Source organism: Coffea arabica, chromosome 3e (assembly GCF_036785885.1).
Source record: "Coffea arabica cultivar ET-39 chromosome 3e, Coffea Arabica ET-39 HiFi, whole genome shotgun sequence".
NCBI classification, from domain to species: Eukaryota; Viridiplantae; Streptophyta; class Magnoliopsida; order Gentianales; family Rubiaceae; genus Coffea; species Coffea arabica.
Window position 1 is genome coordinate 8,166,967 of NC_092315.1, and position 12,095 is coordinate 8,179,061.

The 12,095-nt window shown below is 34.8% G+C and overlaps 2 protein-coding genes across 2 annotated transcripts; both read left to right on the top strand.

The window, feature by feature from the left end:
• The first annotated feature begins 2,025 nt into the window (after positions 1–2,025).
• On the top strand, positions 2,026–3,660 carry LOC113737273 (F-box protein CPR1-like). Its single transcript, XM_027264524.2, has one exon. The coding sequence runs from the start codon at positions 2,196–2,198 to the stop codon at positions 3,426–3,428; it is 1,233 nt and encodes a 410-aa protein (XP_027120325.1). The 5' UTR covers positions 2,026–2,195; the 3' UTR covers positions 3,429–3,660.
• Positions 3,661–7,089: 3,429 nt separating this feature from the next.
• On the top strand, positions 7,090–8,703 carry LOC113737274 (F-box protein CPR1-like). The gene has a single exon (XM_027264525.2). It carries the CDS (start codon positions 7,264–7,266, stop codon positions 8,548–8,550), a length of 1,287 nt encoding a protein of 428 aa, XP_027120326.1. The 5' UTR covers positions 7,090–7,263; the 3' UTR covers positions 8,551–8,703.
• Positions 8,704–12,095: the final 3,392 nt, after the last annotated feature.

Here is a 12,095-nt window from a genome sequence, read left to right on the forward strand (position 1 = left end):
GAAGCTGAAATTTAACATACTCTGTATTGAAACTGATATAAAATTTCCACAAAAAAAAAAAAACTGATATAAAATTTGGGTTGGATGGTTCGAGTGAATTTAAATTTCTATAGGTCACTTATATTTTTGTTGGGCTAAATTCGGTAACTCAATGAAACCCAACTATTAAGATTTAAAAACGCTGATAGAGGTAACTCAACAAGATCCAACTAGTAAGATTTCAAGAAACTCGAGTATTGAGTCACTTGTAATTGGTTTGGATTAATAATATGCGATTAAGTTTGATGTCTTTAATCACCTTAAAATGTTTTATTTCTCTTTTGACCAATGTCAAATAATATTTCCAAAATATTTTTTTTATTCTATCGCAAATTTCTTTTTTTTTTTTTCATTCTTATAACAAATTTCTTTAAAATGACAATAATGCCCTTCAATAGTCAAATGTTGGATAGACTTTGAAAAAGGTAAATTTGTCTTTTAAAGAAGAATATGTTGTGGGATTAAAAGAACTGCTGCGACATGATTACCACCCTTTACTAATAGTGAATCACCACCTATGAAGAAATGAGGAATGGTATAATCCGCCAAGTAAATCCCCAATTGGATGTTTATATTTGCCTTTTTGGGCAATTATAATTTTTTTTTTAAAAAGAAAAGGTTCTCTTATCTTGCAACGTCAATATGAGTTTTGTAGTACACTTAAACATTCTTTGCATTTAGACAAAAAAAAAAAAAGGGTTAATGATCATACTTTATTTTCTTTTCTTTTTTTTTTTCGAGAAATAATGTATCATGCAGTTAAGGGCCCTTGGATTAAAATTTGTAAAACAAATCTGCATAATTTCTACTTCAAATTTTAGGATAGTTCTACTTGTCCTTAGGAGGACAACGACCTTTAGCAAGTGTGTGAAAGAGGGTTTAGCACTCGGAATACTGAGAACCTTGAAGAGATGGGCTTTGTATTATATCTAGAGTGATATTCAAGGAATTAGTAGCACTTCTGAATTTTGATATTCATGAATCTTCACAAACCAAAATCCTTTTTATTTTTCTTTCTTCGCAATCTCCTATAATTAATGCATAGGTGCCAATGAAATTACCTCAAATCATTCCTGTTCAATTACATTTTGCATGTGCTAAATTAGTATAAAGAAGCATTTCCTATTAAAGAGAAAGCTATTGTGGATTCATTCTAAACTATTTAAATTAATTTTTGAAACGACTAATTAGGGCTTGCAATAATTTGATTCACGATTCCTGTAATGCGTGGTAGTATTTTATTATGTTTTTAAATGATTTATACTTCGTAATCACTTACCTAGATATAACTTGTGTGTAAATTTTTGTTTCAACAACATGGTCAATATGAACAAATCAAGGAATCTCATTGTAGTTTTTAAGCTGTTATTTAATTCTTTTTACGATTAAAAATTTATAAAACTAAACTCTCTACTTCCTTTAAAACGAAATATCACATTCATTTAGTGCATGTTTGGGGTTGCGGTAACTTATTGAAAAGTATTTCCCTAGTAGAGATTTTAATAAATGTATTTATTAACTACTTAAGTACTTTTACATATATTGTTTAGAAACATAGTTCAATAAGCACTTATTTTATTGGATAATGTGTAATTTGAAAGTGTTTATCTCTTTATTTAGTTCATAATATAGGATAAACTGATTAAATTTGATGTTTTATTTTTTAAATCACAAAAGCTACTCTAAAAGTACCAAATTTGAACTTTTACTAGAAGTACTTTTAATACTAAAAACTCTATTCCTAATTTTATGGGATGCTATTCACCAAACATTTTAAAAATACTTTTAGCACCTAAAAGTCCCTTTTTTAGCGAAAGCACCGCAATCCCAAACAAGCCATGGTAGTCCTGTAGTAATAATATGGATATGTCATATTTTATGAATCCAAACTGAATCCAACAGCTAAAGATGTTGTAGTGCAATTAATATCCTATCCCAATTAATATCCTATCCCAATATTAATTACTTTCCTTTTTTTTTCCCAATTTCCAGTAGGCGCTTAATTGTTAATATTTTCATTCTTTAGATTTATTTCCTAGACAAGTAGCAAATTCTTTAATTTGATCTTTAGGTCTCCCTTTTTATTGTTAGCCGCACAATTTTATGCATCATAGATTCACAGTCACCAAATCTTTGCAAACCTCAAAACTTCTCAAATGTCTTGTAGGATTCCGGAGGAGCTTCTCTTCATTGAGATTTTCACCAGGTTACCTTTGAAGTCTCTTGGACGCTTTATATGTGTATCAAAATCATGGCGTGCTCAGATTAGCAATCCACATTTCATCAAGCAACATTATATCAGAAGAAAAAGCTCAAACTCTTCTGAAGTTAAGATTCTTCTTGGAGGACCTCATCAGGGCTGTTACAAGTTATGCTCCTCAGATTGGGACAAAATTCGTGACAAAAATGCCAAAGGACTGATTAAACTCTCTCCTGAGTTAAGTCAGTGGGGTTTTGCCTATGGTTGTGAAATTCTGGGCTCGTGCAATGGCCTAGTCAGTCTTGGATTACTCGCTGCATCTTGGCCGGTACAAATTATCCTCTTGAATCCTTTGACACAAAAGCAATGGCAATTGCCACCTTTCAATTTTTATTCTTCTGCAGAACTTAAGCCATCTTATTTTGAATTTGGTTTCGGTTATGATGAAGTTTCTGATGACTACAAGTTGGTGGTGTTGGTTGAGTTTAGGAGCTTGAGCTTTGAATTAATGTGTGAAGCATTCCATGAAATCATGGCTTATGGCCTGAAATCAAATTCATGGAGAAGGATTAGGGATCCCCCGTTTCACGCCTTAACTAATCCTCATCAACGAAATGGTGTTTTTGCTGGTAATGCTTTGCACTGGATTATGATGGATAGGGTGTCCGATGCTCCCTTTATTGCTGCCTTTGATCTTTCAACTGAGCAATTCTTTAATTTCCCAATTCCTGAATATGAAGATGATGACATCGATAGAGGAATCACTTTAGGAAACTTGGATGGTTGCCTTTCTGCTGTTTTTCATATCAAGTTTGATCCTTGTATCCAGGTTCACCTGTGGGTGATGAAAGATTATGGTATTAAGGATTCTTGGACTAAATATAATGTGAGGTTGCCAATTTGGGGAAAGTGGAATTTCGCAACCCCTGTGGCATGCTTGAATGATTCTAGTCAGCAAATTCTATTTCAAGTTGGCAAGAAGTTTCTCGTGCAATACGATCTTGAGAAGATGTCAACAGATTTTGCTCATTTTCTTGATGATCTAGATTATTGTCTGGTGGCATGTGTTTGCTTTGGCAGCCTTATCAAACCTTGCGGTGGTGGTGATGGAGATGGAGGAATTAATGGGACAAAAGCGCAAAGTTCCAAAAATGATGGCGAAGACCACAACATTGACATCATCAATTAACTAGTTTTGTACTTTAAAGGTGCTACTTTTATGTGAAATCTAGGCACTAGATATAAGAACTTGCAAGCATTAGTACTTTTCTGGTTATGGGTACCCTTTGTACTCTTACTTATTTTCTAGTTAAAGTTGCATAGATATACGTAAATCTTATGAATTTGTGTTTCTCCTTCAGTAGGATCATAATGCTCATGTACTTTTACTGAAAAATTTTGTAATCCTTTTCTTTTGGCTATCAGGGTTTTATCTTTTGTTTTTTTTTTTTTGTGTAATAGGGGAGGCTAAATTCGCCTAACATCTATTTTTACAAACAAAAGGAGGGGGTCATCACCCCCCGAACAGCTTTTGCCATCAATTCTCTAAGAGGATCCGGAGGCTCACAGAAGAAGACAGTGTCGACATCGTTGTTGATACTCTCTTTGGCTGGCCAGTCAATGCAAAGTTTCCTTTCCTCCAGAGTGCTGTAGCTTGCAATTCCACTCCAAATTTAGCAGTGCCCTAATCTTGATTGGGTTCGTGGCAAGAATGCTAGGGGAGGGATCAATCTCTGACCTCTGTTGAGACGGCGCCATTCCAAATTCCGAGGATCATGCCATGGGCTTGTGTGTCTTGAGCTACGCACAAAGTACTAAATTTGACAGAGAATATCACCCTGCATCCATGCACTAAAAAACAATCACTTTTGCCACTCTTGAATGTGCAGGTTTTCCTGGAAGTTGAGAAAACTAATGATCATTATCATTAGCGTATGACTAACTTTGGATGATTACAACTTGGTGGCTTTACACGATCATAGGAAGTAACCATCTAGAAGTCGCATTTATAGAGAAACACTCCACTTCGTCTCAAACTCGCAATTTATAACCTGAAATCCAACTCATGTAGGAAAATTCATGATTTACTAACTCATGCCAAGAAGGATCGTAACCAAGGTACTAATGGGGTTATTGGTGGCATTATTTTGCACTCACTTATGGTCAATGAAACCGGCATTTTTATTGATGCATTTAATCTCTCAACTAAGCACGTTTCTAGGCTGCCAATGCCTATGCAATTTTGATGGCGACAGCATAGCTATCATACTCACTTTAGGGAGCTTGGATGATTGTCTTGTTGGAACTTTGAATGATGAGTTTTATCCTCGCCACAGTACGTTCTGGCTTGTGATTGATGAAAGATTATGGTATTAAGGATTCTTGGACTAGATTTAGTCTTAGTTTGCCAAATTTGTGGATCTTAAATGGTGTGACACTAAAAATTGTTTCTCATGAGCAGGCTATTTTCCTACCTGATATGCAGTTTCCCATGCTATACAACCTTCAGGTGATGGCCAGCAAAATCATTCATCTTCCTCATGCACGTACACAACACATCATCCGATGGTATCTGCAGATGAATCCTTTCCAAACCGTGCAATTTGGTGGCAAGCAATACTTGCCATAGGTAAAAGTTTGATGTCAGATTAAGAATAAGAACATGAAACCTGTTAAGTAAATTTATGATGCTATTAATTTGACTTGAGAAGAGTAATTTTGTTACTTTATAAAAATTTGTTGTGGTTTTGAAATTTGAGTTTCGGCAACAACACAATTAATTTTGGTAGTATAGGGTTTTCAAGTTTTATTTCAAACGTCCAAATCTGAAAATAAAATAGTGGTATGTTTGTATAGGTAAGGCTGTCGTTTCAATTTGGCTTGGTAATTTTTTTTTCTTTTACCATCATTATATTAAAATACATTTTAACACACTACGATTTGATTTTTTTTCACATTATTTTGTTATTGTTTCAAAAGTTATGCATTCCGCCCTTATACTTTTAACTAAAGTATTAAAATGACAGAAATTGTCGTCCTCAGCACAGCAAGCTACAATGTCAATATACCCTATTTAAAACTAAAATTATTAATGGTCATGATATATAAATTTGGGTGAAGTATACATTAGTCTCTTGGAATTTAACTCCTTTATTACATGACTCTCCTATATTTTCAATAATTATACATAAAGCCCCAGCTTAACAAACAATTTTAGTCTTGACTTTAAGGTACTCTTGACATTTCAATGGGCTCCATTATGGGGACCGATTTTCATCACTGTGCTATTTTAGCTCAAAATATGAGGGGATTATTTATTGCTTTTGAAGCCATAGGCGGTCATGTGAAACTATGCTAAATCACAAGGGGTTAGAGATATTTTTTCCTTATATAGATTTTCAGTGTTAACCAACAGAAGCTTTAGGCGCTAAATGTTTTGGATATAAATATTAAATGCAGAACATATTTAAAGTAACTAAAACATCCCTAAAACCAAATATAAATTGATTTTTTTGGTAGTAACGAAAATATTAATTGATATCTATCAGATTTCACACCTCTAAATGTGAATGATTGAAGATTTTTTTTTCTTTTGGGTGAATTATTTAGAATTTGGGCATTGGTAAGTCCTAAACCGATTGCAGGAGGTCTAAGTTGTATCAAACTTAACCAGCCAAAAGAACTGATAAAAAAGGACTAAACTTCTTGAACATTGGTCATCACAAATGATGCAAATTTTGTTTGTCCGTTCAATTTGTTAGAATCTTTTGATGCCCAATATTTTTACCTGTCTCTTCTACTTGGTTCCTGAGTTGGTATTACTGTTACATGAAGATTTAGTTTTGACTGGTGGTCTACAATTACTTTGGGTCGGAGCAAAAAAGAAAATGTGTTTTCGTATTAAGCTACAAACAACTGCTAATAAGAAAAAACTATTGGGAAGATATTAGGTTTAGCCACTTGAGCCTACCCTTGCTCTCAAGGGCAATTAACCTACATTAATGGGAAATTTAAAACTGACATATGCTATCTCTGTATTAATATTGATATAAAATTAGTGTTGAGTGGTTTGAGAGGGTTTGAATTCCTATGGATCACCTACATTTTACCTAAGCTCAATTCAATAACTCGATGAAGTCCGACTATTAAGATTTAAAGACTTTAATAATGGTCTTTGAAAAACGGGGCACAACTAGTAAGATTTCAAGAGAGTCAAAACTCCATTTGAATCACTTGTGACTGGTTTTAGTCAAGAAAATGCTATGAAATTGGCATCTTCAATGACCATAAAATGTTCTAAGTCTCCCTTGACCAATGGCAAATGGACCAGTTTGACAAATGAATTTTTTACCAAAATTTTCTCTTACAAGTTTTTTTGAACAACTTTAGTTATAATAACTTCAAAAAACTTTTCAAAGTTTTTAAAATACATAACTAAAAATACCCAAAATTTTTTTTTCCTTCTTTGCTTTCTTCTTCTTCTTATTTTCCCCACCTCAACCCACTTTGAGACAATGTTTTTTGGATTATTTTCAGAAATTAGCCCTTACCTAGATATAACCCGTGTAAATTTTGTTTCAAAAATACAGTTAATATGAACAAATCATGGAATCTCATTGTAGTTTTTAAGATGTTATTTAAATTCATTTTACAATTAAAAATTTATAAAATTAAATTCTCTACTTCCTTTAAAACGAAATATCACATCTACTTAGTAGTCCTATAGTTTTAATATCAAATATGCCATATTTTATGAATCCAAACTGAATCCTATAGATAAAGCTGTTGCAGTGCAATTAATATCATATTTCCTTATTAATTGCTTTTCCATTTTCGAATTTCCAGTAGGCGTTGTTGCAGTTCAATTAATATCCTATCCCATTATTAATTGCTTTTCCTTTTTCGAATTTTCGGTAGGCGCATATATGTTAATATTTTCATTCTTCAGATTTAGTTCCTAGACGATTAGAAAATTCTTTAATTTGATCTTTAGGTCTCCCTTTTTATATTAGCCGCACAATTTTATGCGCCACAGATTCATTGTCATCAACTCTTTGCAAACCTTCAAAACTTCTCAAATGTCTGATAGGATTCCTGAGGAGCTTCTCTTCATTGAGATTCTCCTAAGGTTACCTGTGAAGTCTCTTGGACGTTTCAGATGTGTATCAAAATCATGGCGTGCTCGAATCAGCAATCCACATTTCATCAAGCAACATGATATCAGAAGAAAAGGTTCAAACTCTTCTGAAGTTAAGATTCTTCTTGGAGGACCCCACCAGGGCTATTACAAGTTATGCTCCTCAGATTGGGACAAAATTTGTGACCAAAATTCCAAAGAACTGATTAAACTCTCTCCTGAGTTAAGTCAGTGGGGTTTTGCCTATGGTTGCGAAATTCTGGGCTCGTGCAACGGCCTAGTCTGTCTTGGATTACTCGCTGCATCTTGGCCGGTAAAAATTATCCTCTTGAATCCTTTGACACAAAAGCAATGGCAATTGCCACCTTTCAGCTTTTATTCTTTAGCAGAGTTTAAGACTTCTTATTATGAATTTGGTTTCGGTTATGATGAAGATTCTGATGACTACAAGTTGGTGGTGTTGACCGAGTGTAGGAGGCCGAGTTTCGAATTAATCTATGAATCATTCCATGAAATCATGGCATACAGCTTGAAATCAAATTCATGGAGAAAGATCAAGGATTCCCCGTTTCAGGCCTTAACTAATCCTCATCAACGAAATGGTGTTTTCGCTGGAAATGCTTTGCACTGGATTATGTTGGATAGGGCGTCCCATGCTCCCTTCATTGCTGCCTTTGATCTCTCAACTGAGCAATTCTTTGATCTCCCAATGCCTGAATATGAAGATTATAACATCGATAGAGGAATCACCTTAGGTAGCTTGGATGGTTGCCTCTCAACTGTTTTTCATATCAAGTTTGATCCATGTATCCAGGTTCACCTATGGGTGATGAAAGATTATGGTATTAAGGATTCTTGGACAAAATATAATGTGAGGTTGCCAATTTGGGGAAATTGGAATTTCGCAACCCCCGTGGCATGTTTGAATGATTCTAGTCAGCAAATTCTATTTCAAGTTGGCAAGAAGTTTCTCGTACAATACGATCTTGAGAAGATGTCAGCAGATTTTGCTCATTTTCTTGATGATCTAGATTATTGTCTGGTGGCATGTGTTTGCTTTGGCAGCCTTATCCAACCTTGCGGTGGTGGTGATGGAGATGGAGGAAATAATGGGACAAAAGCACAAAGTTCCAAAAATGATGGCGAAGACGACAACATTGACCTCATCAATTAACTACTTTTGTACTTTAAAGGCGTTACTTTTGTGTGAAATGTAGGCACTAGATATAAGAACTTGCAAGCATTAGTACTTTTCTGGTTATGGATACCCTTTGTACTCTTACTTGTTTTCTAGTTAAAGTTGCATAGAAATGCTTAAATCTTTGAATTTGTGTTTCTCCTTCAGTAGGATCTTAATGCTTATGTACTTTTACTAAAAATTTTGTAATCCTTTTCTTTTGGCTATCAGGGTTTTATCTTCTTTTTTTTTTTTTTTTTTGTGTAATAGGGAGGCTAAACTAGCCTAACATCTAATTTTACAAACAAAAGGAGGGGTTGATCAAAGCCGCAGTACCGGTGGTGGACCGGACCGTTCCACATCGATTTCGGCATATCGGTAGCTGTTTTGATGAGATACAAAATTTTGAAACATTTAATATTTTAAAAATTGTAAAAATATGATAAACAAAATAATAATAAATTAGCAAAAATAATAAAAATTCGAATTGATTCGAGATGAGTCGGTGTGACTCGGGACGACTCGACCATTTCTATCCGCGTCGGAGACATCTCGGCCGAGTTCTCAATGATCCAATATTTCGAATTATCTCGTCCCAGTATCGGAATAGAAGGCACCATTCTGGTGACGACTCGGCCAAGTCGTCTCGGTCTCGGCCAAGAGTCTTTGAACTTGTTACGCCCTGAACTTCTTTTGCCATCAATTCTCTAAGAGGATCCGGAGGCTCACAGAAGAAGACAGTGTCAACATCGTTGTTGATACTCTCTTTGGCTGGCCAGTCAATGCAATAGTTTCGTTTTCTCCAGTGTGCTGTAGCTTGCAATTCCACTCCAAATTTAGCAGTGCCCTAGTCTTGAAGTGGGTTTTATTTTTCATATACTACAAGTGAATGTTTTTCCAGGCAATATTGATTGAAGATTAGCTATCCCAGATAGGAAATTGATAAGGAGAGGGAGCATACCAAGTGCTGTTATTTGAAGAGCTAAACTTTCATATTCTCTAAACACTTATTCATGGAAATACTAGCAGTACTGGGAATTCTTCTAAAGGTGTACGTATTGGAAGGTTGGAACGAGTAGCACAAGCATAGGTTTCTGGTACTAAAGATAATTTCTCCTCGTATTCTAAAGGAACTACTTTTCACTGAGCCGCTTCCAAGGCCATTAGGAAAGTCTCCTGGATGGTTTTAGGATGCATCAAATTCGTAGCATGCTCAAATTTATAGCCCCAGATTTATGAAATGACCACTATAACTGAAGCGGAAACTCAGACTCTTCTGAAGACTGTTGAAATCTTCTGAAGGCAAAAGTTTAGTCTTAGTTTGCCAAATTTGTGGATCTTAAATGGTCTGACACTAAAAATTATTTCTCGTGAGCAGGCTATTTCACTACCTAACATGCTGTTTCTCGTGCTATGCAACCTTCGGGTGAATTCTTAGTTTATGATGGAAAAAAAAAAGAATTCTACAACGAGGGCGGTTCTTGGAGTGTTTTCTACAAATGGGGGTCTTCGCATTCCGAAAATGCGAGCTCAGTGAGCTCGCATTCGCGGAATGCGAGCTCACTGAGTTTACAGGACACATCAAAGTTGTCTTCTACATACAAACTAAATAATTATGCCTCCTCTATTGAATCTCTATCTCTACAATCGTGCCCTATGCTGTCTCTGATGAGTAGCGGCTCAGCATCTTTACAGGAGATCCACTTATCAGACGGCCTTCAATCAATCTCCTCATCGCTTGATCACTCAGTTTTGCCCTTTCATCGATGTGATGAGAGAAAAATGTATGTACCAGATCATGTACAAAATCTGCAAGTATCCTGCCTTTACAGTTAGAGATGTCAATTGTGAATAACCCTCTTCACTATCTGCTACACCTTGCCTCCATCAGATGAATTAGGAAGCTTTCTCTAGGCTTCAATATCTGTAGATGCAGTAGCTACAGAATTTGATCCTCTCGAGGGAGCTGAAGAAGGAGATGGAAGCCTTTTAGGCAGCATCTGTTTCCACATATCCTTTGGAAATCTTGATGCTTCTGATGAGATGAGAATCAAAGCAAGAAGAAGACTGAAGAGCATGAACTTATGCCTCCTACAAGAACCTGACATGATGAATACTTAAGAAGAACTACAGAGTAGAGCTCGCATTCGTGAAATGCGAGCTCTACTTAAGAAGAACTACAGAGTAGAGCTCGCATTCGTGAAATGCGAGCTCTACTGAGCTCGCATTTCGCGAATGCGCTGACCCCCGGACGGAATCCATTGCCAAAATCACCCATTTTGTAGAATTTTTTTAAAATTCATCACAAAATTAGAAATTTCTCTGCAACCTTCAGGTTGAGAAGAAAAGTTCGATGTTAGATTAAGAACAACAACATGACACTTGTTAAGTCAATTTATGATGCTATTAATTTGACTTGAGAAGAGTAATTTTGTTACGTTATAAAGAATTGTTGTGGCTTTAAAATTTGACCTTTGGCAACAGCACAAATAATTTTGGTAGTGTAGGCTTTACAAGTTTTATTTCAAATGTAGAAATCTAAAAAAAATAGTGGTATGGTTGTATAGGTAAGGCGGTCGTTTTAATTTGACTTTGTAATTTTGTTTTCTTTTACCGTCATTATATTAAAATACATTTTTAACACTCTATGATTTTGCCTTTTTTTTACATTATTCTTTTATTGTTTGAAAAGTTATATATACCGCCCTTATACTTTTTAACTAAAGTATTAAAATGGCGGAAATTGTCTTCCTCAACATAGCTAGCTACATTGTCAATATACCCTATTTAAGACTAAAATTGTTAGTGGTCATGATATATAAATCAGGGACGAAATATAAATTAACCCCTTGTGGTTTAACTCTTTTATTACATGACCCTCCTATACTTTCAATACTCATATATAAAACCCATGCTTAACAAACAATTTTAGCCTTGACTTGAGGAAACTCTTGACATTTCAATAGGCTCCATTATGGTGACGCATTTCATCACTTTGCCATTTTAGTTCAAAATATGAGGGAATTATCTATTACTTTTGAAATCATAGGAGGTTATGCAAAAATATGCTAAATCACAAGGGGCTAAAGGTAATTTTTCGTTGCATAGATTTTTGGTGTTAACTAGCAGAGTTTCCGTTTCTTTTTTCTATTTTTTTCTTTTGATTTTACTAAAAATAATTGAGTATGCTCAAGTGCATTCTTATTCTTTTGTCTTTTTTGTTGAGAGAGGCTTTAGGTGCTAAAAGTTTTGGATATCAATATTAAATACAGAACGTATTTAAAGTCAGAAGATAATTAATGCAAATGTGTGCATTTAGATGGTAATTTTGGTATAAATTAAAAACATCCCTTAAATCAAATATAAATTGTTTTCTTTTTTTGTTGTAACCAAAATATTAATTGATATCCATCAGAATTCACGCCTCTAAATGTGAATGATTTGAAGATTTTTTTTTTGTCTTTTGGGTGAATACTTTAAAATTTGGAGATTGATAGGTCCTGAACCGACTTGCAAGTCGGTCTAAGTTGTATGAAGTCAAA

Bases quoted from the DNA above. Each gene is read 5' to 3' on its own strand.
- LOC113737274 (XM_027264525.2), top strand. From the start codon at position 7,264: ATGCGCCACAGATTCATTGTCATCAACTCTTTGCAAACCTTCAAAACT.
- LOC113737273 (XM_027264524.2), top strand. From the start codon at position 2,196: ATGTCTTGTAGGATTCCGGAGGAGCTTCTCTTCATTGAGATTTTCACC.